This window comes from Brassica oleracea, chromosome C3, assembly GCF_000695525.1.
Source record: "Brassica oleracea var. oleracea cultivar TO1000 chromosome C3, BOL, whole genome shotgun sequence".
NCBI classification, from domain to species: domain Eukaryota; kingdom Viridiplantae; phylum Streptophyta; class Magnoliopsida; order Brassicales; family Brassicaceae; genus Brassica; species Brassica oleracea.
In genome coordinates this window covers 54,959,704-54,987,510 of record NC_027750.1, presented here as the reverse complement: position 1 = coordinate 54,987,510, position 27,807 = coordinate 54,959,704, and the positions used below count along the sequence as shown (strand labels likewise).

The 27,807-nt window shown below is 37.1% G+C and overlaps 2 protein-coding genes and 3 pseudogenes across 5 annotated transcripts; all 5 read left to right on the top strand.

The window, feature by feature from the left end:
- Nucleotides 1-3,277: 3,277 nt before the first annotated feature.
- LOC106330967 (probable disease resistance protein RPP1) lies at nucleotides 3,278-3,801 on the top strand. The gene is made up of 2 exons (XM_013769348.1): nucleotides 3,278-3,338; nucleotides 3,437-3,801. The coding sequence occupies exons 1-2, from the start codon at nucleotides 3,278-3,280 to the stop codon at nucleotides 3,799-3,801; spliced, it is 426 nt and encodes a 141-aa protein (XP_013624802.1).
- A 2,251-nt stretch (nucleotides 3,802-6,052) lies between these two features.
- On the top strand, nucleotides 6,053-9,242 carry LOC106334480 (annotated as a pseudogene).
- Nucleotides 9,243-10,642: 1,400 nt separating this feature from the next.
- On the top strand, nucleotides 10,643-13,719 carry LOC106330966 (annotated as a pseudogene).
- A 736-nt stretch (nucleotides 13,720-14,455) lies between these two features.
- Nucleotides 14,456-18,344, top strand: LOC106334479 (probable disease resistance protein RPP1). 4 transcript variants are annotated; one of them, XM_013772762.1, is made up of 4 exons: nucleotides 14,456-15,157; nucleotides 15,381-16,497; nucleotides 16,600-16,875; nucleotides 17,001-18,344. In XM_013772762.1, exons 1-4 carry the CDS (start codon nucleotides 14,559-14,561, stop codon nucleotides 18,132-18,134), a joined length of 3,126 nt encoding a protein of 1,041 aa, XP_013628216.1. In that variant the 5' UTR covers nucleotides 14,456-14,558; the 3' UTR covers nucleotides 18,135-18,344. The 4 variants fall into 4 exon arrangements, with proteins under 4 accessions (XP_013628216.1, XP_013628217.1, XP_013628218.1 ...); XM_013772763.1 differs by having other exon boundaries at nucleotides 17,102-17,228; XM_013772764.1 differs by lacking the exons at nucleotides 16,600-16,875; nucleotides 17,001-18,344 and having other exon boundaries at nucleotides 15,381-15,531; nucleotides 15,687-16,030.
- Nucleotides 18,345-18,589: 245 nt separating this feature from the next.
- Nucleotides 18,590-21,471, top strand: LOC106330964 (annotated as a pseudogene).
- The last annotated feature ends 6,336 nt before the right edge of the window (nucleotides 21,472-27,807 follow it).

The following is a 27,807-nucleotide window of genomic DNA, read 5'->3' as shown; positions in this document are numbered from 1 at the left end:
AAAAAAAACCTTCTGCCCTGCATCCAGACACTTCTCCCAACTGTCCACAGCTATATCAGATTGATCAACATCGTCTTCATCTTCCATAATCTCATCCAAAAGGCTATCTTCTCGTGGAGTTTTGGTGGGGATGATGCTGTCAATAACCTATCACACACATAAATAATTTTAAAACTTAGCAATTTCTAATGTTTAAAAAGAAAATAAGTATTACCTTACTTCTACCACAGTTTCACTTTATTCCTACCCTAGTTCCCTTTCTAGTACTACCTTACTTCTACCACAGTTTCACTTTATTCCTACCCTAGTTCCCTTTCTAGTACTACCTTACTTCTACCACAGTTTCACTTTATTCCTACCCTAGTTCCCTTTCTAGTACTACCTTACTTCTACCACAGTTTCACTTTATTCCTACCCTAGTTCCCTTTCTAGTACTACCTTACTTCTACCACAGTTTCACTTTATTCCTACCCTAGTTCCCTTTCTAGTACTACCTTACTTCTACCACAGTTTCACTTTATTCCTACCCTAGTTCCCTTTCTAGTACTACCTTACTTCTACCACAGTTTCACTTTATTCCTACCCTAGTTCCCTTTCTAGTACTACCTTACTTCTACCACAGTTTCACTTTATTCCTACCCTAGTTCTACCACAGTTCACAGGAAGACTTACAGTTGTGTTACCCAGTTCCTTGTTTATCACAGAAAGTGACACCCCTGTCATTCCATTTCGTCTAAAGTAGGACTTGCACATCCTCGGACAGTCACGACCAGCTCCAACCACAGGCTTTCTGAACGCTATTCCTAGCTTCGGAATTGCCTCGAATGCAAGAAGCTGTTACACACAACATTTTTGCATTAGTAAACAACAATGTTGTCAGACTGGTTTAATGGGATTTTGCATACCTCTAATGGAACACAGAAACCTGGTAGCGGCCATAATGTTTTCTCTTTCACCACCCCTCCAAAATGCTTCATTGTGTGAGAGATCTCCTTCACCATGTAATCATAGGAAAATCTCCCCCACGGAAAGGACTTGCAGTACTCAAGATCATCCACTGCTCTCTGGAACACCTCCAATACATCATTAGCCTTGTGTCCAACCTTCGTTTGCGCACAAACAACTGAAGCTAAGAAGAATAGAACCGCCATGTTCAGTCTGTCTTTGTGGGATCCCATGTTCACCAGCTTCTTCTTAACATCCTCTAACCTTCTCGGTTCTCCTTCCTTGAAATGACGATCAACAAACCTCGTCCCACCAAGCTCTTTGTAGCCGAGTTCTGGCAGAATAGCCCAGATATCAAACCATGTTCCCTCAACCCGTAACGGATTGGAACCCCATTCACAATGAACCACACTTCTCTCAGCTTCTCGCTACCAGCAGTACGCAACAACAACATCCACATTCCCTGAACCCTGTGGTTAGTCTCTATCTTCATGTGGAAAATGTGTCTGAATTGAGGATGCTCCGTGAACCAGCTCATCTCCGCGTTAGACAGCTTGGGTTTCAGATTTTTTAGCGTCTTAATCGCGCTAGCTATCATACACCTTGTCCCTAGCTTTTTTATTTTTTTGTACTCAGTTGGCTTGAAGAACATGCTGGTTGGCTTGATTGCCTCGGTTGCCACATTTCCATTCAAACCCTGCAAGTTATACCAAAGTATTCACCACGTTATACCAAAGTTATATCCAAGTCATACTAAAGTTATATCCAAGTTAGTTATATCCAACTTATATCCAAGTTATATCCATTTACACAGTTTCAGTTTACCTCTACCAAAACTAACATGTTATTCCTATATTTCCCCTAGTATTACTAGCATTAACACGCTCAATTAAAAATTTGTTACATTTGTTACCTCTGGTTCAGGTGGATTCCCGGGTTCAGGTGGATTCTCATTGTCATCTCCATTTGCTAACTCTTCTCGGTCATTTTCTTCTTCAAAACCTTCATTCTCATTATCCTTTCCTTCTTCGTCTTCATTTCCTTCTCCGTCACCATTTCCTTCTCCATCTCCATTTCCTTCTTTAGAACCTTCAGTCTCTTCCTTCTCATCTGCTTCTTCTTGTTCTTCTTCAGCATCTTCATTCTCCTGGCTAGAACCATCGGAACGGTCATCATGATCATTCTCTTCCTCTCTAGAACCGGCTTTCTGATTCTCTTCATCTCCAGAAGAAGGGGTTTCCTCATTCTCTTCTTCTTCAGATTCAGTCCCAATCGCCGGAGTTGCTGGAGGAGATGGGCCAGCAGGACCTTTGTTCACTGTCGCCGGAGCAGTTTCTAAAGCCACATCACTCGGCTCCGTTATCTCTGTCGTACTCTCCCTCGCATCCTCACTCGTCTTCTCCGCCGAGACATCCGTCGTCTTCTCCGTCGAGACATCCGTCGTCACCTCCGTCGAGACATCCGTCGTCTTCTCCCTCGAGTCAATAATCTCCGTCGTCTTTGCCGTTCCCGTCGATTCAACATTCTCCGTCGTCGTCTTCTCAATATTATCGGAGGCCGTTTTTACAAACTTCACTTTCCGAACTTCTTCCTTCGTTGGATTATCCTTCCTCTTACCCCCTCCTCTCGTTTCGACCACCATATCGCAATCGTTGTTGGCTCCTCTGAACTCACCGATTGATTTTCAAAACTAGGGTTTCTTCTCGTTTAAAGTGGAGTGAAAAGAGGGGGAGAAATGAAGTCGAATGAATTAATTGGAGGATTCAGGGAAATTGTAAAGGGTTTGATAAAATCGACATATTTGGTTTGGTTTCGAAGGATGGGTTTGGTTTTGAGGGATTGGTTTGGTTTCCAGGGATTGGTTAAACGGTTAAACGATTTGGTTCAATTGAATTGATCATACATCCGGGTCGGGTCACTGCGGATGGGTTATACCCTGGTACAACTTGTAAATACTTCATTTATTCCAGGGTTTTTTGTCATTTTCGCCTTTTTCGATTTAAAAAAAAAAATATTTATCTTTCTGTTTATATGGGTGTCTTTGTGAGATTGACTTTTTACATTTGGGGGCACCAGAGGAGATGCCTCCTTTTGGTGTCAGTCAACAACCAAAATGACGTCGTTTGGGCGTTTCATATTGTTTGATTCTTTTTTTTTTTGTTTTTTGGCCGTAAAGGCAAATAAAATATCTTTATCTCTTTGATACTTTCTTTTGCTTATCTTTTTATCTCTCAGTCTCAGTCAACGTTTCTGTGTTAGTACGCACACATACCCGCCACCTCTTTGTTAATTCTCCGAGATCTTGAGCCTCTCTTCATCATCATCCTTGAGTATGGATTCTTATTTTGTTTCCCTTGCTGCTGCTGCTGCAATCAGCTTCTACGCCCTTTTTGGTACAATGTTTTTCAACAGAAAATCTTCCACATCACATCAAGAAAACAAAATAATGGCTTCTTCTTCTTCTTCTTCTTTAACTCTGTTGGCTCCTCAGTCTTTCTCAGCCACGTTGTCAAGGAGCTCAAGAGCAAGGGAATCGACCTATTCGTTGACAATGATATCGAGAGAAGTAAGTCCATCGGTCCTGAGCTCGTAGACGCTATTAAAGGCTCGAGGATTGCCATTGTCTTGCTCTCGATGAACTACGCCTCTTCCACATGGTGCCTGAACGAGCTGGTGGAAATCATCAAGTGCAGACAAGAGTTTGGTCAAACAGTGATGTCCATTTTCTATCAAGTGGATCCAAGTGATATAAAGAAGCAGACTGGTCAATTTGGGAAAGTCTTTAAAAAAACTTGTAAAGGAAAAACAGAGGATGAGATCAGAAGATGGAAACGTGGATGGTATTCTAAGTGTTAAGTGTAGTTTGATGAAAAAAATCTCTAGGAAAAAAAAAAGAAAAAGAGTCAAAGTTTCGCCTGTTAGTCGTCTTCATCTCTCGACGTTGCTCCGGTGCGTCTCCCACCACGAGCTCCAGATCCGGTCTCGTCTCCTCTATACGAACCCAGCAAACCAAACATCTCTCTCTCTTGTGCTCTGTTTTGACATGGATCTCAAGCCTCCCGATGATGAAATGAAAGCTAAGGCGAGCTCTAACTTCTCCTTGCCGGCCTCCTCCTCTCCAATAACTAACAGCCTCTCTAACCCCTTTTCTGTGACAGAGAGTTCTCCGGCGCTCCTGCAACCACCGATCAATAACACCGGTATAGCCAAAGTTCTTGTTCTTGATGAGGATTCTGAGAAAGAAACTGATGTTGTCGACTCTTTGGTGGATGCAGGAGAGCTATCTTCTAACCCACCAGATGCTTTTGTTCCATTTCTTGGAGCATGGGCCAAACCTCTGACATTTGCACCACCTGCTACTCCTCCAATGCCAGCAACACCATCAGATTTTGACCCACAGTACCTCAACAACCTACTTGATTCCTTCTGGCCAACACTAAATGATGGAATTGGGAAAAAAAAAGAGATATACACACTGCTGTAAGAGAGTTTCCACGCATTCCGGTCCAAAAGATTCCTGTTCCGGAGCTTAAGGATGATGGAACACTAAGGTTTCCATGGGCTGCTAGAATGAATCCTGCAACCAGAAATCATTATCGAGCAGCCAAGCCTACCTTTCGACTTAACGGAACTCCTCAGGTTACAATCTCTCAGGTTCTTAGTTTAGGACCAGAGAATAGAAGAGAGTATGTCATTGGCCAGTTCCATCGATGTTCTCTTCCTCCTGGAGGTTTAATTCATGCTGTAGTGAATAGATTGTTGGGAAGAAGTTGCAGAATAGGATGTCGTAAGCTTAGCGAGTCGTCTTATATGTTTCACATTCCCCATGATTCAACTCGGGAATGGGTAGTTCAGAGAGGTGTATGGCATGTTGATGACTGTTTGCTATTTGTTTCCCCTTGGAAATCAGTGAACTCATTCAAAGTCCCTGAAGTATCAACTATTCCGGTTTGGGTAAATTTAAAAAATGTTCCGGATTCTTGCTACTCAAGATTAGGTCTCAGTCATGTAGCATCAGGACTTGGTGAGCCTATGCAAACGCACAAACCTCGCCTTGATCCGACTACTTTGGGGGAAGCAAAACTGTTGGTGGAAGTAGAACTTGACAAGCCCTTCCCTAAGCAAATTGCTTTAGATGATAAACAAGGTAATATATTCTTGGTAGATGTGGAGTACACATGGATTCCGAGTACTTGTGGCAGATGTGGACACTTGGGACATAAAGAAAAAATGTGTCTTCTCCCAGCTGTCCAAGCGAATGTTGAAACAAGTCCAATGCATGAGGTTCTGTCTAATGAAGCAAGAGGTGTTGAAGTAGATACGGAACAAATTCATGTTGAAACAGTTTCAATGCATGAGGTGTCTAATGAAGTAAGAGGTGTTGAAACGGATAAGGAACCAGCTCAGTTCAGTGCTGTATCAGATCAAGTGGTGGTACAAGTTGAAAACTCTGAAACGAGTTTAGTGCTAGCTTCTACTGATCAGATTGTAGAACACATTAATGAGATAGAGATTGAAGAATTGCAATCACAAAAGGGTGTAGAGCTGAAGCCTCTTTAATGCCAGCAAACTTGCCCATCCACTCTAAGGTAACAATAGCCATTAGCTCCAACTCTCAGTCCACTTCACCACCATTAGCAGGTATCATTTCTGCTCCAGCTCAACCTACTATTATGGAAGAAATTTCATCACCTATTATGGTCTCCAAAACCAATCTGGAAGTAGGAGACAATTCATTGGCCTTTACACCCACACATGACAGCCTCTCTCACAATCATACTGAGCAACCGAATGTGCAAGATGATGAAGATGGGTTAATGAGTGATGCTATGACAAATCTCAACACGTCAAGAGGTGGAAGTCCAATAAAACCACTTCAAAAGTATCAAGATATGGATTGGAACACGATACGAATAAAAGGTAAACAAGGTCGCCTAGGCCGAGGGTACCATACTCCCTAGTGTTTCTTTTATCATTTTCTTGTTTCACTAAGCTTATGTCCTATAAGTTTCTCTGTTCTAAGTTCATGCTTAGCTGAATATGAGGATTGTCTCATCTTGCTTTCTAAAACTTTATGGTTTCAATGCCATACTTTGTATGTTTTTATGTTCTTAATTTGAATGCCTTTTTTCAAAAAAAAAAAAAAAGAGATGGAAACATGTGCTTTGACGGAAGTGGCCCAAATCGCAGGTTTCCATTCAACAAACGGGTTTGTCATTTTCTTGATTCTCATAATCTTTCTAACACATCAGCGACCTCTATATCTTTGTAGCTTTTTAAGAAAAGCCATCCTGGAAAGAATAACTGTTGCTTATTAGTATGAGAATATCTAATTAGTATGGTCATTCCCTTGTTCAGGAAGACTGAAGCAGAGATGATTGAAGTTATTGCCACTGATGTTTCGAACAAGTTGAACCTTTCCGCACCATGCAGTGATTTTGACGGCTTAGTTGGGATGGAATCTAAGATGACAGAAATGAGATCATTGTTACAGCTAGATTCCAATGTTGTGAGAAAAATAGGGATCTTGGGTCCGTCTGGGATTGGTAAGACCACCATTGCTAGATCTCTATTCAACCGTCACTCCCAAGATTTTTAACTGAGCGTCTTTATAGATAATATCAAAAGAAAGTATGCCATACCAGCCTGTTCTGATGACTACAGTGTGAAGTTGAATTTACAAAAACATTTTATGTCTCAATTAACCAATGAGACATATACCAGTATTTCACATTTGGAGTTGTCAAAGACAGGTTGAAAGACAAGAAAGTTCTTGTGGTCCTTGATGATGTGGATCGGTCAGTAAAACTAGAAGCCATGGCGAAAGAAACTAGTTGGTTTGGTCCTGGGAGTCGGATTATCATCACAACCCAAGATCAGAAGGTTTTAAAAGCAAGTGGGATCAACCATATCCACAAGGTGAATTTACCATCAGATGATGAAGCTCTTCAAATGTTCTGCATGTATGCTTTTGATCAGAAATACCCAAAGGATGGTTTTGAGGAGCTTGCTTGGAAAGTTAGGGATCTTGTAGGTAGACTTCCGTTGGGGTTAAAGGTTATCGGCTCCTATTTTCGGGGAATGTCCGAGCAAGAATGGATAAAGGCACTACCAAAGTTAAGAACTCACCTTGATCGAGATAGAGAAATTTCGAGCGCATTTTAAAGTTTAGCTATGATGCATTACATGATGAAGAGAAAAGTTTATTTCTTCATATAGCCTGCTTTTTCAATGATGAACCAGTTGATATAGTTGAAGGCTGTCTAGCAAAATGTTTTTTGGATGTGACACAAGGGATTCGCGTCTTAGTTGAAAAATCTCTCATATCTATTGAAGAAGAAAGGATAAAGATGTCTAAGTTGCTAGTCCAACTAGGAAGACAAATTGTGCAAAATGAATCTGTTAGTGAACCTGGAAAGCGCCAGTTTTTGAATGATGCAAGTGATAGTGGCGAAGTACTTAGTGATGATAAAGCAGTAAGTTTTGAGATTGCTATTTTTCATTGCAGTACTCTCTACGAATGTGAGATTGATTATTCAGTAACTAACCATCCTCTGTTTATGTTTTATTGGGTTGTTTTTACAGGGTAACAGCAGTGTCATAGGAATAAATCTTGAGCCGGATGATGAAATAACATGGACAAGTGAAAGAGCCTTTGAAAGATTGTCTAATCTTCAATTCTTAAGAATCCTTGGCAAATGCGTTGAACCCCAATCTATGAACTACTTATCCCAAAAACTTAGAGTACTAATTTGGCGGAATTTCAAGATAACATGTTTTCCTTCAAGTTTTAATCCAAAGTTCCTAGTCAAACTCGAGATGCATTCTAGCAAGCTTGTGAAATTTTGGGAAGGGATTAAAGTAAGTAATATTTTTACTTTTTGAAAATAACTTAGGCTGCCTTTTATTTTGAATACTAATGGACGTGTTGCTCTTGTGTGCTTTCTTTAATACGTCATTGCAGCCGCTCAACAATCTCAAGTGGATGGATTTGAGTGATTCAAGAAAGTTGGAAGAGCTTCCTGATTTCTCAACTGCCACTAATCTACATGACTTGAACCTCTCGGACTGCGAAAGGCTGGTGGAACTTCCTTCTTCTATTGGAAGTGCAGTTAATCTCCACCAGTTGAATTTTCACAATTGCATGAGTCTGGTGAAACTCCCTTCCTCTATTGGAAATGCAGTTAATCTCCGAGAACTGAATCTCGAGTATTGTTCAAGACTTGTGGAGCTCCCTTCCTCTATTTGGAACATCGTTAATCTTAAAGTACTGAATCTCGCTTATTGCTCAAGTCTGGTGGAGCTCCCTTCCTCAGATCTATATTCGTTGCAAAGTTATCATCAGAGTTCAACAAACATTCAAGAGCTTGATCCATGGATAGGGAGAATATCTCGTCTACAACAACTTGTACTAATGGGAATGAAGAAGCTGGTATCACTCCCACCTCTTCCGGATTCACTATTGGACCTACATGCAGAAGAGTGCGAGTCCCTAGAGAGGCTAGATTGCACCTTTCGCAATCCAGATATTAGTCTCTACTTCATTAACTGCTACAAACTAAATCAAGAAGCGAGAGATCTCATCATCCAAAGTGGTACATTTGCAGTCTTTCCTGCTGAAGAAGTGCCTCAGTGCTTCACTTACCGATCTTCTGGGAGTTCAGTAACTGTGAAGTTGAATCAAATGCCTGTTGGCAAGTCAACCAAATTTAAGGTTGGCGTGATATGTGATATTGACGAATACGAGTTTGGAGAAACGAAACAAGAAGATATCCTTTGTCGCATCACGTCCGAAGGAAATGCTATCACCTTTTATTATAGACCAGGAAGACGAGTTTATCCGGGGCATCTGTACAAATACGAGATTGAGGTTGAAACAGAGGATGTTGCTTCCACCGAGCTTGTTTTTGAGTTCGAGGTTGACTATGCAAATGATGCTGGAGAAGATGTGACGTGGGAGATAAAAGGATGTGGGATACTCCAACTCCTGGACGTCCCTTTATTGAGCTTCAGAGATGGCGATGGAGATTTTTGAACCTACTTCAGACACTGAGATCTGGAACCAACCTTGACACCACCCAAGTAAGTCATGAAAACATCCGGAGAATGATGGTGACAACTTATTTTGTGATTCTGCTCATTTTTAATTTGTTTACTTCTGCGTCCCGCAATTTTTTTTTTGTATTTTAATATCTTAACTATGTAATAAACAGCAAAACTCCCAACCAATAACCGATACAGAGCATCAAAGTTTCAAACTAGTCAATGACGACAGAAGGTAGCATTAATATCACAACAAGAAACAAAAGGAGGGAAAATAATTCATGTGAATGTATATGTATATGTATATATATGTATTTACCTTATTTGAATTAGGAATAAGTCACAACTCACAAGTATGAAAAAGACAAGAAAAACTAACTCTTATCAGACAGATTATGAACTTTAGCAGCTCTGAAGATTCTGCTTCTTCTTCTTCTGCTTGGGACATCTCCGAACCAATCATGAATCTGTCAAAGTAACCAAACGTAAGTTGTTTATATTCTTCTTGTGTGAATTTTTTTTTTTTGCAGGTTGCAAAGAGAGGAAGCTAAAGCAGAGCCGCCATTAGACCTTATATAGACATCTCTTCATAAACACAGAGCATGTGCAGAGGTGAAGCTGGGAAAGAAGAAATCAGCATCTAAAGATAAGATCCTAAACAAGATTCAAACAAGAAATCAGCATTTGTACGGGACGCGAGCTGGAATGGATCGAGTCGCTTCTATCGGGTCGCAGACGTCCTTTGTTTGCTTGATCGGGAATGCCTTGATCGTCGGACGCGAGTTGTCTGATGCTATCGCGAACGAGGAAGAGGTCGCGTGCTGGAGCTGCTCTCGGGTCGCGTACGTCTGAGCTAGGATCAGGAACGCTTTGGGCTGAAGCTGATCGGGGACGCGAGCTGGAACAGATGCGGGAACAAGAGACGCGATCGGGGTTTAGGGTTCGTCGGATCGCCGGCTAGGGTTAGGGTTTTAGGGTTTTTTTATTTGGGTATTAGCTTAGGGATTTAGAGTTTCGTGCTGATAACGTGTTTTGAAAGTAATGGAAAAGTCTATCTTTATTTATAACATAGAGGTTCCTTATATAGGAGATTACACCGTCATAGATAAATGAAAAGATTACAAATCATAATCTCTTGGTTATGAGCCATTCGTAATCTGGTTCATAACAAAAGATAGATATAATAAACACTAGGTAAGTTATGTTTTTTACTTCTATAATAAATACTGTCAAATTATTTGGGAAAGAACAATTAATAACATATTTAAGATGAATTAAAATAAGGAAATAACAGATCTAATAAATCTGTTGAAAATAAGGGTAGTTATATTTTGTACTTTAGTTTTAATAATATAGATATGAGTTACTATGTTTTAAAATAAAAGAATTGATTGGTATAAATAAATTTAAAAAAAAAACTAAACTTAAAAAGTGTTTCAAAAAAAAAAAACTAAACTTAAAATAAAGGAATATAAAAAGGTAGGTAAATATTTATATATAATTTCATGTATGGAAAAATTTTAGTTACCAAACAGAATTAACAATTGAAATTATAAAAAAAAAATGGAAATACGAAAGTTAATCATATGTAACTCATGTCATCATTCAAAAAAATAAAAACAGTATATGCAATTTTTTGGATTAGATAATTTAAATGTCGATGATCATCGTGTTCAGGGAAACTGAAGCAAAGATGATTGAAGTTATTGCCATTGATGTTTCTAACAAGTTGAACAATTTCGCACCATCAGGTGATTTCAACGATTAATTGGAATGGAATCTCACATAACAGAAATGGAACCGTTGTTACAGCTAGATTCGAATGAGGTGAGAAAAATAGGGATCTTGGGTCCACTTGGAATTGGTAAGACAACCATTGCTAGATATCTGTTCAACCAACACTCCCAAGATTTCCAACTGAGCGTCTTTATGGATAATATCAGAAGAAACTACCCGGCAGCAGCAGCTTGTTCCGATGGCTATAGTGTGATGTTGGATTTACAAAAGCAGTTTATGTCTCAACTAACCAATGAAGCATGTATTAAGGTTCCACATTTGGGAGTTGTCAAAGACAGGTTGAAAGACAAGAAAGTTCTTGTTGTCCTTGATGATGTGGACCAGTTAATACAACTGGAAGCCATGGCAAAAGAAACTTGTTGGTTTGGTCCTGGGAGTCGGATTATCATCACAACCCAAAATCAAAAGATTTTAAAAGCAAGTGGGATCAACCATATATACAAGGTCAATTTACCATCAAATGATGCAGCACTTCAAATGTTTTGCATGTATGCTTTTGGTCAGAAAGACCCTATGGATGGTTTTACAGAGCTTGCTCCAGAAGTTAATTAGGAGTCTTGTAGGTAGACTTCCATTGGGGCTAAGGGTTATGGGATCATATTTTCGGGGAATGTCCGAGCAAGATTGGATAGAGGCTCTACCGAGGTTAAGGACGCACCTTGACCGAAATGGAGAAATTGCCAGCATTTTAGAGTTTAGTTATGATGCTTTACGTGATGAAGATAAAAGTTTATTTCTTCATATAGCCTGCTTTTTTCATTATCAAAAAGTTGATATAGTAGAAGGCTGTCTAGCAAAATATTTTTTGGATGTGAGACATGGGCTTCACGTCCTAGCTGAAAAATCTCTCATATCTATGGATTCGGGAAGGACAAATATGTCTAATTTGCTAATCCAACTGGGAATAAAAATTATGCGAGAACAATCTGATAGTGAGCCTGGAAATCCTCAATTTTTGAATGATGCCATCGATGTTGGTGAAGTGCTCATTGATGATAAAGCCGTAAGTTTTGAGATTGGTAATTTCATTGCAGTGCTCTTTACAGATTTGATATTGTTTAATAGCTAACCATCTCTATTTATTTATGTTTCATTGGGTTCATTTATAGGGTCGTAGCAGTGTCGTTGGAAGAGATCTTGACGAGAAGATAACATGTGCAAGTGAAAGAGCCTTTATTAGATTGTCTAATCTTCAATTCTTAAGAACTAAAAGAGATGGCTTTAATCTACAAAGTATGAATTACATATCCCGAAAACTAAGAGTACTAAGTTGGCCAATGTTCCACAGGACATGTTTTCCTTCAAGTTTTAATCCAACGTTTCAAGCCAAGCTAGAGATGCCATTTAGCAAGCTTGAGAAATTGTGGGGAGAAACTAAAGTAAGTAATATTTTATTTTTGAAAATAATAGGCTATTTAACCAATTTTCTTATGTGTTTTATGCTAACTGAATCAACATGTTGTTGTTGTGTGCTTCCTTTATTTGTCATTACAGCCGCTCAATCTTAAGTGGATGGAGTTGAGTTATTCCAATTGTTTGAAAGAGCTTCCTGATTTTTCAACTGCCACTAATCTATATGAACTGGATCTCACACACAGCTCAAGTCTGGTGAAACTATCTTCCTCTGCTGGAAATGCAATTAATCTCCAAAATTTGAATCTCAGTCATTGCTCAGATCTGGTGGAGATCCCTTCATCTATTATCACTAATCTCGAATCTCTTGATTTCTATGGATACTCAAGTTTGGTGGAGGTTCCCTTCAATATCGAAGAAGTCATTGATTCTATTTACATTAATCTCAGTTATTGCTCAAGTATGGTGGAAGTCCCTTCCTCTACTGAAAATGCAATTAATCTCCAGGAACTGAATCTCAATGATTGCTCAAGCCTGGTGGAAATCCCTTTCTATATTGGGAATGCATTTTATCTCCAAAAACTGAATATGAGTTATTGTGCAAGTCTGGTGGAACTCACGTCCTCTACTGGCAATACAGCTAATTTCAAAGAACATGATCTCGATCATTGTCGGGTTGAACTCCCTTCATCTATGAGAAAACTTGGTGGATTGTCCGAACTGGAATTAAGGGAATGTTCAAAGTTAGAGGTTCTTCTGGCAAGCATCAACTTGGAATCTCTAGGAGAAGTCAATCTCTCAGATTGGTCTTTGTTGAAAAACTATCCTGAGAATTCCACAGACGTTCAAGAGACTGATCCATGGATCGGGAGAATATCTGGTCTACGTAAACTTGTACAAAGCGGAATGGAGAAGCTTGAATCACTCCCACCGCTTCCGGATTCGCTATGGGCACTAGATGCAGAGAATGGTGAGTCCCTAGAGAGACTAGGTAGCTCCTTTAGGAACCCAGATATCAATCTCAGCTTCCTTAACTACTTCAAACAAAATGAAGAAGAGAAAGATCTCATCATCCAGACGCCGAGCAATGAATGTGCGGTCTTTCCTGGTGAAGAAATGCCTCAGTGCTTCACTTACCGATCTTCTGGGAGTTCCTTAACTGTGAAGTTGAATCAAAAGCCGCTTGGCACATCAACCAAATTCAAGGCTTGCATCGTATGTGCTGGTGAGGACGAAAAGGGCTTTACAGAATGGGAACGAGCATCTGTCTGTTGTAGCATCACCACGTCAGTAGGGATCGCCCTCAGTTCTTGTCTTAATACAATAGAACAGTTTTTGCCGGGACATCTGTACACATTCGAGTTTGAGGTTGAAACAGATGAGGTGACTTCCACTGAGCTTGTTTTTGAGTTCGAGGTTGACTACGCGGATGTGATCAAAAAGGGCAAAACACTGGAGATAAAAGAATGTGGGATTATGCTGGTAAACATGATTGAGAGCTTCGGAGATGACAACAGTAGCGGAGCAATCGACGGAGCTAGAGGGTCAGCTGACCCCTATCAACTCTTGTATTTTATTTAATGTATGCATTTAATTTAATTATAATATAGTACTACATTTGATTAGTTGGTTCATTTTTAGTGGCTTGATGTCTTTGTTAGTTTCGAAGCCTCCAATACTATATCTATTGTTATGAATCTGAAACAAACCTTGAAGATTGAGCAATGTAAGCATCATACGCTCCACGTCCACACTGTTATGGTCGTAGATCGCAAGTCTCTGTAAACTCCAAATCCTCTGCTTTATTGAACGTATCAAACGAATAAAAAATTCATCATTCTTATATTCATTGCCAAAAATTCGAAAACTCACACACTGACATTTCAAATCTCGCTAGCTCTCTTCCCTGGAGGAATTAACACATATCTTTTTCTCTGGATTTGGTTTCTAAAATGCCTGTCAACGGAAACAATACATTTAAGATGAGGAATATTCCGGCGATGCAATTTATTTTCTCATTTTATTATCAGAGATCAATACATTTCAAGCTCAACTGCTCAAATACAATATAAATATAATTTTAGGGCAGTGTCATGTGAACGCCATTGGGTTTGGTCCAAGTGCTTGGCAATGTTTATGCATATTCCACCGATTCAACTATTTATTTATCGCACAAAGAATAATCTAACATGTCTGTACAAGAGGAAACGTAAACGATGACCCGGTCTAAATTGGGGTAGCTCATGACATTTATATGCATATACAAATCCACTTGGGTTGATAGATAAATACTATTTGAAAACAAAAAGTAAACGATCAACAGTTCCTTGTTGGTAGATACAGAGAGTCTCTTTGTTCTTTAATTCTTCCTCCTTATTTAGAAAGCTCTGAGATCTTGATTCTCTCTTCATCATACTAGTATGGATTCTTATTTTTCTCTTACCAATCCCAATCTTGTTGCTTCTGCAATATGCTTCTTGGCGCTCTTGGGTACACTATTTTTCTACAGAAAGTCCAGATCCCATCAAGAAAAAAAAACTATGGCTACGTCTTCTTTAACTCTTTTGGCTCCTCGCAATTGGAAATATCATGTTTTCCCAAGCTTCCATGGGGCAGATGTACGCACAAACTTTCTCAGCCACGTTCTCAAGGAGCTCAGAAGCAAAGGAATCGACTCTTTCATTGACAATGATATAGAGAGGAGTAAGCTGATTGGTCCTGAGCTCGTAGAAGCTATTAGAGGATCTAGGATTGCGATTGTCTTGCTCTCCAGGAACTATGCTTCTTCGACATGGTGCTTGAACGAGCTGGTGGAGATCATGAAGTGCAGAGAAGAGTTTGGTCAAACAGTAATGCCCCTTTTCTATGAACTGGATCCAACTGATGTAAAGAAGCAAACTGGTGATTTTGGGAAAGTCTTGGGAAAAACTTGTAGAGGAAAAGAAAAGGAAGACATCCAAAGGTGGAAACGTGCTTTGACGCAAGTGGCCCAAATCGCAGGTTTCCATTCAGCAAAAGGGTTCGTCATCCTGATTCCCACTTACTCTTAATCTTTCTAACACATTAACGACCTCTATATATTTGTAGCTTTTAAACAACAACCTTAATGAAATTTTATAGTTTTTTAAAAAAAAAAATGTCTATGTGTGTGTAAGTTGTCATCGAAGAAGTGTTGATCATCCACAAGTATGTGCAATTTTTTATGACTATATAACATAACTATTGATCATCCACTTGTTCAGGGAGAATGAAGCAGAGCTGATTGAATATATTGCCACTGATGTTTCCAACAAGTTGAACCTTTCAGCACCATGCAGTGACTTTGACGGCTTAGTTGGGATGGAATCTCGTATGGCAGAAATGAGACGAGTGTTGCAGCTAGATTCGGATGAGGTGAGAAAAATAGGGATCTTGGGTCCGCCTGGGATTGGTAAGACCACCATTGCTAGATCTCTATTCAACCGACACTCCCAAGATTTCCAACTAAGCGTCTTTATGGACAATATCAAAAAAAAGTATGTGATAATGGCTTGTTCCGATGACTACAGTGTGAAGTTGGATTTGCAGAAGCAGTTTATGTCTCAGCTAACCAACGATACGGGTATAAAGATTCCACATTTGGGAGTTGCCAAAGACAGGTTGAAAGACAAGAAAGTTCTTGTCGTCCTTGATGATGTGGATCAGTTAGTACAACTAGAAGCCATGGCAAAAGAAACTAGTTGGTTTGGTCCTGGGAGTCGGATTATCATCACCACACAAGATGAGAACGTTTTAAAAGCGAGTGGGATCGACCATATACACAGGGTGAATTTACCATCAGATGATGAGGCTCTTCAAATGTTTTGCTTGTATGCTTTTGGTCAAAAATACCCCAAGAATGGTTTCAAGAAGCTTGCTTGTGAAGTTAGGAGTCTTGTAGGTGGACTTCCGTTGGGGCTGAGGGTTATGGGATCCTATTTTCGAGGAATGTCCGAGCAAGATTGGAGAGAAGCACTACCAAGGTTAAAGATTCACCTTGACCGAAATGGAGAAATTGCGGGCATTTTAAAGTTTAGTTATGATGCTTTAAATGATGAAGATAAAAGATTATTTCTTCATATAGCCTGCTTTTTTAGTGGTGAACCGGTTGATATGGTGGAAAGATGTCTAGAAAAATGTTTTCAGGATGTGAGACAAGGACTTCGTGTCTTATCTGAAAAATCTCTCATATATAGCAAATCAGGATTGATAATGATGTCGACGTTACTATTCCAACTAGGAAGACAAATTGTGCAAAAAGAATCTATTAGCGAACCTGGAAAACGCCAGTTTTTGAATGATGCAATTGATATTGGTGAAGTACTTAGTGATGATAAAGCAGTAAGTTTTGAGATTGGTATTTTCAATTATGTGCTCTCTAAAATGTGAGTTTATTTAATAACTAACCATCTTCTATTTATATTTTATTGGGTTGTTTTATAGGGTAATAGCAGTGTCATAGGAATAGATCTCGAGTGGAATAAGGACATAACATGGACAAGTGAAAGAGCCTTTGAAAGATTGTCTAATCTTGAATTCATAAGAATCCTCGGCAAAGGCGTTAACCCGCTAAGTATGAACTACATATCCCGAAAACTTAAAGTACTAATTTGGCCGATGTTCCCCATGCCATGTTTTCCTTCAAGATTTAATCCAGAGTTCCTAGTCAACCTATTCGTGCGGAATAGCAATCTTGAGAAACTGTGGGAAGAAAATAAAGTAAGTAATATTTTATTTTTGAAAATAAATGCCCAATTTAGGCTATCTATCCGGTTTTCTTATGTGTTTAATAGTAATTGTGTCAACGTGTTGTTATTGTGTGCTTCATTTATTTGTCATTACAGCCGCTCAAAAATATAAAGTGGATGGATTTGGCTCTTTCAAGAAGATTGAAGGAGCTTCCTGATCTCTCAACTGCCATTAATTTATATTATTTGGATCTCAGCTATTGCTCAAGCCTGGTGAAGCTCCCTTCCTCTATTGGGAATGCAACTAATCTTGAAAAATTGAGTCTCAACTATTGCTCAAGTCTGGTGAAGCTCCCTTCCTCTATTGGGAATGCAATTAATCTCAAAACATTGAGTCTCAAAGGTTGCTCAAGTATGGTGAAACTTCCTTCCTCTATTTGGAATATAGTTAATCTTGAAGAATTGAATCTCGAAAATTGCTCGAACCTTGTGGAGCTCCCTAGCTTGTTGAGATCGGAAATAGAGAAATGCACCAAGTCAGATTGCTCGAGAGGTAGTGGAAAGATCATCAACCGTCTCCCTATTATAGCGGGCTTACTTTCCAACCCGCAATTCGAAAAGAATAACACCATTAAATATTTTGAGAGTTCAACATACATTGAAGAGCTTGAACCGTGGATAGGGAGAATACTTCGTCTACGTCGACTTGTACTAAGCGGAATGAGGAAGCTGGTATCACTCCCTCAGCTACCGGATTCGTTATTGGAACTAGATGCAGAAAATTGTGAGTCCCTAGAGAGACTACACTGCTCCTTTCCCAATCAAGATATTCGTCTCAACTTTGCAAACTGCTTTAAACTAAATCAAGAAGCAAGAGATCTCATCATCCAGATGCCAACTAATAAATATGCGGTGTTTCCCACTGAAAAAGTGCCTATATGCTTCAGTTACCGATCTGCTGGGAGTTCCTTGACAGTGAAGTTGAATCGATTGCCCGTTGGTAAATCAACCAAATTTAAGGCTTGCATCTTATGTGCTAATGATGACGAAAATAACTTTGGACTTTGGGAAACCGCATCTGTCTTTTGTACCATCACGTTCGGAGGGAATGCTTCCATTGCTTGTAATAAAAGGGTAGAACGAGTTTTGCCGGGGAATCTGTGCACATTCGAGGTAGAGGTTGAAACAGAGGAGGTCACTTCCACCAAGCTTGTTTTTGATTTTGGGCTCCTCAATTTGGATTTCAAAACATGGAAGATAAAAGAATGTGGGATACTCCAACTCCTGTAGGTCCCTTTTGAAGATTTTGAATCTTCAGATATTGAGCTTGTTCGTGAAGATGATGGTAACAAGAGACTACCTCTTTTGTGATTCTGTCTCATTTTTTGATTCCCTAATAAATTTTTACTTCTACGTCCTGTCAATCACGAGATGAAATGTATCATTACATATTTTGGGTGCTTCTTGAGAATAAACAGCAAAGTTCCAACTAGTCAATCACCACAGAAATGTATCATTTATATCACAGTAGAAAAAAACTGCAACAATTCCTAAACAAATTCTCAAGATTTTGCCACTTCTGGAATAGGTCGATATGGAACACAAAGAGAAGATTAAGCAATCCTTTTTTTGTCAAGAAAGATTAAGCAATCCATTTAAGCAATTTTATGGTTTTAAAATTCATTATCATCATTCAGTTGTATTCTCTCCATTTTCGAAAAATCATTGCAGTTAGTGAGCATGCCATGAAGCAGTTCATGTCTTAGTTAACCAATGAGATGGGTATTAAGATTCCACACTTGGGAGTTGCGAAAGACCGGTTGAAAGACAATTAAGTTCTTGTCGTCCTTGATGATGTGGATCATTTAGTACAACTGGAAGCCATGGCGAAAGATACTTGTTGATTTGGTCCAGGGAGTCGGATTATCATCATAACTCAAGATCAAAAGGTTTTAAAATCAAGTGGGATCAATCATATACACAGGGTGAATTTTCCATCATGTTATGAGGCTCTTCAAATATTTTGCATGTATGCTTTTGGTCAGAAACACCCGAAGGATGGTTTTATTGATCTTGCTTTGGAAGTTATGAGTCTTGTAGGTGAACTTCCGTTGGGGCTAAGGGTTATGGGATCATATTTTCGGGGAATGTCCGAGCAAGATTGGACAAAGGCACTACCAAAGTTAAGGACTCACCTTGACCGAGATGGAGAAATTGCGCTTATTTTAAAGTTCAGTTATGATGCTTTAAATGATGAAGATAAAAGATTATTTGTTCATATAGCCTGTTTTTTTCGTTGAAGAAAGAGTTGATATAGTGGAAAGCTGTCTTGCATACTCTTTTTTGGATATGACACAAGCGCTTCGCGTCTTAGCTGAAAAATCGCTTATATCCATGGAATCGGGATGGATAGAGATGTCTGAGTTGCTAGTCCAACTGGGAAGAAAAATGGTGCGAGAACAGTCTGTTAGTGAGCCTAGCAAACGCCAGTTTTTGCATAATAAATTTGATTTTGGCGAAGTACTTAGTAATTATAAAGATGTAAGTTTTGAGATTGGTAATTTCATTATAGTGCTCCCCACAATTTTGATATTGTTTAATAACTAACCATCTTTATTTATTTATGTTTGGTTCTTTTATAGGGTAGTAGCAGTGTCATTGGAATAGATCTTAAAGAGGATGAGTACATAACATGTACAAGTGAAAGAGCCTTTAATTAAGAGATTGTCTAATCTTCAATTCCTGAGAATCAACAGCAAAGGCATTAATCCACAAAGTATGAACTATGTATCCCGAAAACTTAGGGTACTATGCCATGTTTTCCATCTAGGTGTAATCCAAAATTCCTAGTCAAACTAGAGATGGCTTATAGCAAGCTTGAGAAATTATGGGAAGAAAGTAAAGTAAATATTATTTTTGTTTAAAGTAAAGTAAGTAATATTTAGTTTGAAAATAACTGATCAAGTTAGGCTATCTAACCAATTTTCTTTTGTGTTGGATACTAAGTGCATTAACATGTTGTTTCTGTGTGCTTCCTTTATTTGTCATTACAGCCGCTCAGCAATCTCAAGTTTATGGATTTGAGTTTTTCAGAAAGATTGGAAGAGCTTCCTGATCTTTCAACTGCCCCTAATTTATATGACGTGGATCTAACAAACTGCTCAAGTCTGGTGAAACTCCCTTCCTCCATTGGGAATTCAACTAAACTTAATAAATTGAATCTCATGAATTGTTCAAGTTTGGTGGAGATTCTTTCATCTATTACAACTATCACTAGTCTCAAATCTCTTGATCTCTGTGGATGCTCAAGTTTGGTGGAAATTCCCTTCAACATGGACATTGATCAAGTCTAGTGAAACTCTCTTCTTCTATTGGAAATACATTTCATCTCCAAAAATTGGATCTTAGTGATTGTTCAAGCTTGGTTGAACTCCCTTTATCTATTGGGAACGCAACTAATCTCCAAGAACTGAATCTCAATCATTGCTCAAATCTGATGGAGCTTCCTTCCTCTATGAAGAAACTTTGTAGATTGTCGTTATTGGAATTAAAGAAATGCTCAAAGTTAGAGGTTGTTCTGGCCAACTTCAACTTGGCATCTCTAAGAGAACTCGATCTCTCAGATTGCTATTTGTTGAAAAGTTATCCTGAGAGTTCCCCAAACATTCAAGAGCTTGATCCATGGATAGGGAGAATATCTCGTCTGCGTCGGCTTGAACTAAGTGGAATGAGGAAGCTGGTATCACTCCCACCTCTTCCGGATTCGCTATTGGTACTAAATGCAGAAAATTGTGAGTCCTTGGAGAGACTAGATTGCTCCTTTCGCAATCCAGAAATAAGTCTCAACTTTATTAACTGTTTCAAACTAAATCAAGAAGCGAGAGATCTCATCATCCAGATGCCGACTAGTGCCGTCTTTCCGGCTGAAGAAGTGCCTATGTGTTTCAGTTACCGATCATCTGGGAGTGCATTAACTGTGAAGTTGAATCAAATGCCTATAGGCAAATCAACCAAATTTAAGGCTGGCATCTTATGTGCTGGCGAGGACGAAAAGGACTTTATATGGGGGATCTGTGTGTTGTAGCATCACTTCCGGAGGGAATGCTCTCACTGCTTGTTATAACAAAATAGAACGAGTTTTTCCAGGGCATCTGTGCACGTTCGAGGTTGAGGTTGAAACAGAGGAGGTGACTTCCACTGAGCTTGTTTTTGATTTTGAGCTCGGCTTTTCTCAATATGAACCGATGGTAGATGATTCGGTATACAAACAGATGGTCCGCCATGTGAAGCAAAAAATTTCCAACAAATGGGAGATAAGAGAATGCGGGATACTCCAACTCCTGGAGGTCCCCTTACGCAATATTATTGAAAGCTTCGGAGATGGCAGTGAAGATTATGAACCTTAAGACAATGAGATCTGAGACAAACCTTGAAACCCAAGAAAGACTGAAATATCAGGAGAATGACAGTGCAAAATCACCTGAGCTTGTTCGTGAAGATGGTGGTAACAAGAGACTACTTTTGTAATTATGTCTCATCATATTTGATCCCCTAATAAATGTTTACTTTTACGTAGTGCAATTTATTGTATTTTAATATCTTTATGGTACTTCAAGAGTATGTAATAAACTGCAACCATTTGGAAACTAGAACACAAAGCCTCAAGATTAAAGATTAACTAAAACTGTGATAGTACAATAGCCAGGACCGCATTCGTCAGTTTATTATGTTACTTTCTTAAACTTTGATGATCCAAGTTCTAAAACAGAAACCTGATTATATCTGTGTTATGCTCTTTAGTTAACTTTTGTTTTTCTTGTGGGACAGAAACTTTTCTTCTTAATTATGATGGCATTCATTGTGAGAAACATATTAATAACATCTTTTTATGGTTCCAAGTGCTTTGCAATGTGAAAATGAATGCAAATAGTCAAAAACCGCAAGATGCAAAATGGTATACGTTATTGTTGGGTCACTTGGGATCTATTATTCACATGTTCCTGTATATATATCTGTCTGTACAAAGAGGAAACGTCAACGATGACCCTGTCTAAATTCGGGTATTACATGACATTTCTATGCACATACAAATTAATCCACTTAGCGTGATCCACTTTAGTGATTTATGCTAACGTGTCGTTTATAGAAAAGCTTTTCAATTAATTGTTATAATTTGATTGGTTGATGGTTTTTCACTTTTCATTTATTTAATTAAAATTTTTAAAAGGAAACTATTCATAGAATTAGCTAATCTAATCTATGTTTCCAAACATACAATTAAGCATGTTAAATATAGATGATTTAACATAATTTGTTTATAGAAATAAATAAATATCAATATTATATTATATAAATTGATAAGATACATATAAATACATATGATACTATAGAAACAATTATAAAAACGGTTTTTATTAGGTTTATATTAGTAGTGAATAAAATAAATCATAGATTTTAGAAAACTAATTAATCTAAACTTAATAATATTAATTAAATTCACTCATTCACTATATATATAGTATAAAAATATGTCAAATGAATGCAAAACAGTCAAATATATAATTCTAAAGAATTCCAATCATTTTCCAATGACAATGTGAATACATATATGCGTTATCACTTTTAGAAATGATTAAATATTTTTATATTTTAAAACATAAAAATTATATGGTAAGTTATTTAAATGTATATTAATCAAGAAAAAGTTTATTTAATTAATCTATTAATATAAACAGATGAATTAATATTATTATATGGTAAGTCATTTAAAATTATATTATTTGGTAATTCATTTAATTTATTATACGGTAAGTCATTTAATTATATTATTCAAAGTATTTTTCACAGGATTTTTTTAGAGTTAATACACTATTAGTATAATTCATATAGCTTGGATTATAATAAAATTTGCACGCTTATTTTTAATTTAAAAAAACAGACATAAATAAAAGAACAAGAGGAAAGAATAATAAAATATGTTTGTTGTGTTCTTGGTATTTTTATATTCTTATGTATTTAATTTTTATTTGTTTTTCGAGTTACATGTACTTTTTGTGTTAATATAAATGTGAACTAATTAGTTTTATGTGTATTTAAAATTGTAAGATAAATTTAGTGAGGAAGTTCAATAAAAATGACCATCTCTACAATTGTTAAAGTCAAAGATGAAAAAATATAATGTAAATTGAAAGTAAAAAAAATATTTAAAAATTAAGGAGATGTATTTTTTACGCTATATTGAACTTTTAAAATGTACGATAATAAAATTTTAACCAAATTTAGACAGATAAAAATATTTTATTTCATATAATATTGGATCTCACATTAATATTAAGTATATATGCCTAAATTAACGACATTTGGTTATTTAACATTTTAAATATTATTTTTTCTTATTAGTTAATCAGATTTAATTAATATAAGTATGTTTTAGTTTAATTTAAAATAAATTAAAACAATAATTTTAAAAGATATGTAAACTATGATTAGTTTTAATTAAAAACATTTGGTTGAATGAGTTAGTGTTTGATAAAATAGTGTGATGATCAGAGATAATTTAAGGAAGAATTTGTTTGCTTAACCCATTTGAGTTTTATTTTAAACACTAAATAAAAAAATGAGTGAGAAAGTGTTATTTAGAACAAATTATGAGAAAAATTGCTTAAACTACCATTTTCTAATACATGTTTTATGTTTACCTAAACCAAATTTATCCTTAGTTTTAAAGAGATAAATCATACTATATATTTATTGAGAAGTCACTTAATTGACTTTTGATTATGTGTCTTTAACAGGTTAATTTTTTTAAAAATAGTTATTATTTGATTGGTTGTTAACATTTATTAGTTATTATTTTAATCAGATCTTAAATAAGATAACTCAAGAACTAATTAATACAAATCACAAAATAACACAAATGATATTACAAATAATGATTTATGGTAACTAATTTTAGAATTAGAGAAAGAATATATATGTTTTATCAATTTCTTTTTTTTATCAATTAGTTATATATATATAATTAAATAAAATACTTTAGCATTTTTTATAGAAATAATTTTAATGGTTATATATTATTATATAGAAGAATCATACTTGTAGGTAAGGAATTATTATAACTTTTATGTTCTTAAAGCCCACACAAAACCCTTTACAAAAGATCTTTCATGAAAAATGTCTTCAATCATTGTATTGGTCATATTGGAGTTACACAAAAAAAAATATACACTCTTTTTGTTTCTCTTGAGAGCTAAAGTATTTTCGGTTTTTCATCTGTTAACCTAAAATATAAAGTAATTCTACAACCAATTATCTGAATTAATTATAATATTCTTTTCTGTAAGAGAAAGGTTTTTAATGACTAAGGTTTATGTTTTTGAACTATTTTAAATTTCACATATCTTCTAAAAATATATACTGAAATTTTTGATTATCCAAATATTTGAAATTAAAAATTAAAATTTTAAATTTTTAAATTTCTAATTATTATTCAAAAATTAAAACAGTGTATAGATAATATATATTTCTTTATATAATATAACTACCCGCAAAATTGCGGGCAAACACCTAGTAAAGAAATATATAAAAACAATTAAGTAAACTATTATTAATTAGAAAAGTATCGTTTTTACGACCAACAGGATCAAAGTTCTAGTCAAGAAAACTGTTAAAGTAACAACTAGGCATAGACATTTTATCCAGACTCCGAAGATCCAAACTGGAGCCGATCTGAATATATCTGATCCGAAAAAACCCAATTTGACCCGACCTAAATACATGAATAGACTCTATGTGTTCTATTTTCTATATTTTAGTTTCTGATTTAACTGTAATACTTTTTTGTTTAAAATCTTCATTATTATTTTTGTAAAAAAAAATCAAGTAATATGAAACTTTAAATTTCAAATTTAGAGTTCATACTGTTTAATTTCAATGATTAATAATTTTTGTTATTTTGTAAGATTTTAGATAAATATAATAGAATTTGGCTAAATTACGATGGAGTTCGGATACTCGAGTTTTTTTGGGTCTTAAATACTTTAACCGAACCCGATCAAATTTGTATTCTTAAATTACAGGTATTTTACAATTATTTTAATAATAGATCTGAATTGACCTAGATCCAAAAATAACTGACCTGAATCCAAAACCAAAAAATTTCAAATAGTTTGTTGAGTTTAAATGGCCCGAACCTGATTTGAAGACCCAGTGGCCAAGCTTAGTAACAACTGTCAACCAAACGCCATTTTGTGGTTGTGTCATTGAGGTAATCTATCTATCTATCTATATATATATAAAGAAGGGTTTACTCCCTCCTGGTGAAGCCACCTCCGCATCCAGGTCACAAAGTCGAGCTTTGAGGAGCCGACACGTGTCACACGGTGCGTTTCGTGTGTGTGATTCGTATGGTCTTTAGTTATATTTGGGCTTTGGATTAACTTCTGAGAGTACAGCCCGCTTATCATCTCCCCCTAGATGAAACGACGTGTTTTCGTTTAGGGTTAAACCCGTGTTCTTCTTTGCCTCTCCAGAGATTAAACGACAATGAAGATTCTTCTTGAATCGTAATTCTAGGGTTCCTCCTCTTTATGAAGAAGTGACTCTGTTACCCACAATGCCAGTTCTGAAAAGAAGTGTGACTCGACGCTTTGTTAGTAATCTTCGCTTGGATTATGTTCATGTCGTTTCAGTCTCGATCCTTCACCTCTGAAACCATTACAAATAGCCTTGATTCAACTTCATTGACCAATTAACTCTTCCTGCCCACTCCGACCAAGATCTCGCATTCAATGAATCTTATTCATCTTTCACTTATAAAAATGTAAGCTCTCATCCATTGAGAATCATCTTCACAATTCCAATGGCATTCAGTATTTCATTTTCAGTATAATGGTTAAGCAGTTTGTTCTACATGCTAACTTGAAGCCCGGCCGGTGTTCTTGCTCAGATTTTGGGAAGGAAGCCACAAATATAGAGGCGTGGAAATATTAGCTTGATATATAGTTTCAGGTCGATTTGATTTTGATTTTTTGTGGGATGTTGGAAAAGATGTGTAGGAGAGCTATTCAAGAGGACTGATCATATTCTCTATGTAGACAAAACCATGAGAGCTACTGAATAAGTTATAGGTTTTTGACTATACTTCTACGTTTCTTCTTTTCCTTATGTTCTCATCAGATTTTTTTTAAATGACAAATTTTGAAAATGTATTCAGTTTCTTTTTCTCTTCATAAGCCAGGGTTCATCCAGAAGGAATGAAACAACGATCCAAGCTTCTTTGCTCCTTTGATTTCTCACTTTCCAGAGATCTCTCATGATCATAAAAACAACTATGCAACAGTAGATTCATTGGGCTCGAAGATTGCCCCTGTTGCTGCTGTCTGCCCTTACTCATTCACTTATTCCAATCTATTATTACTCTCTTGGTTAAACATGACTACGTAATAGCATCTTGAACACCCATTAAATTTTTTTTCTTTCAGGCCGCCGGTTCTTAAATGCCACGTCGGGGACACATATATCTTTTGACAAATAGACTAATGCAGGGGAGATTTTGTTTCTGAGTAAGTATTTGATGACTCTTAAGTTATTTCGACCACATTCAGTTTCTCATGTTCTTTATCCATAACACCCTCACACAATTATCCATCACTTAAGGCTGGTCTGGAGAAACACTGGGAACAACCCAGACCCTTCATTGCTGAGAGGATATGCCAAGGTTGAACCACTGAGCATATTTAAGCTGAATGAGTTCATCATCGCAGCCGAGCCTCAGGTTGTACAGAAATTTTTGTTTGTTCTACATTTTGGTTGTCTAGATCATGAATGTGATTCTAACAATATTGCAATGTAGGAGATTGAATTTGTCCGCACAGGAAGGGTGACTGGAATCAAGATGGACAAAGGCTGGTGTTACGTTTCCTTCTCCAGGTGCACAAGAAGCTCCAAAGAACTGACTCATCTTTTACTTGCGTGTCCTGCAACAACACAAGCGTTGTTGGAGTGCTCTGGTATATTGGATCATCTGTTCTTACCGTTTTGAAAATTCTCACATACAATCAACATGGTTTTCATACAATTTGTTACAAGGTACCAGATGAAGATGAGCATTGTTGACGATGCGGATGAGGGTCTATTTGTGGCTTTCGATGGAGAGATTCAGAAACTACATAACATGGGTGCCTATGAAGCTGGTCATTTAATGGTACGTAGCATCATCCAACAAGTTTCATATCTTAACACATATCTTTGCAACTAAAACATTTAACTCATAGGCTGGAGAGGGAGTTAAACTAGAGGAGACTCAGCCACCTCCTTTTATTGCAGATATAGTTGGTAAGACATACAGCTTCCAGGTCAAGGTAGACATAAACAACTTCACTGCCAACCATCAGACCTTCACTATCTCTCGCATGAACAAGCGTGAGACTGTCTGCCACTGACTGACTTTGTTGTCGACGTAAAATGCCACATTTAATTCATTCGGGTCCTTCCGTAGAATGCAAATTGATATATGGTGTTTTTGGCACCTTGCATATATGTTTTCTAATTGGTTTTCAAGTCATTATCGAGTCTTCCTAGTCTTTTTTGAGTCATTACAGGTCTGGAGTTGCATTGGATTGGAGATAGACCAGCTGGAACAAAAAAGATAGAACACAATGCAATCTGGAGATTTTCACGCGGAACAGTCTGAGTGACTGTTCCCGATAGCGGAGCAACCCGAGTGACTGTTCTGGATAGAGCGGAGCAACCCGAGTGCATGTTCCAGCGGCAAAGATTTTTAAGGAAACTACAAGTCATTACGGGATTTGCCTTAATTATCCCATCTTTTTCTCCCAGCCGCCTGTGGCTTCCATAAAACTTTTTTTTCTGTTTTTCTATATTTTACTACGCTATTTTGGAGAAGAAACCAGACCTTAGAGTTGGAGTCTTGAGATTTTGCTACTTTGTAAAGGGAGAAGGC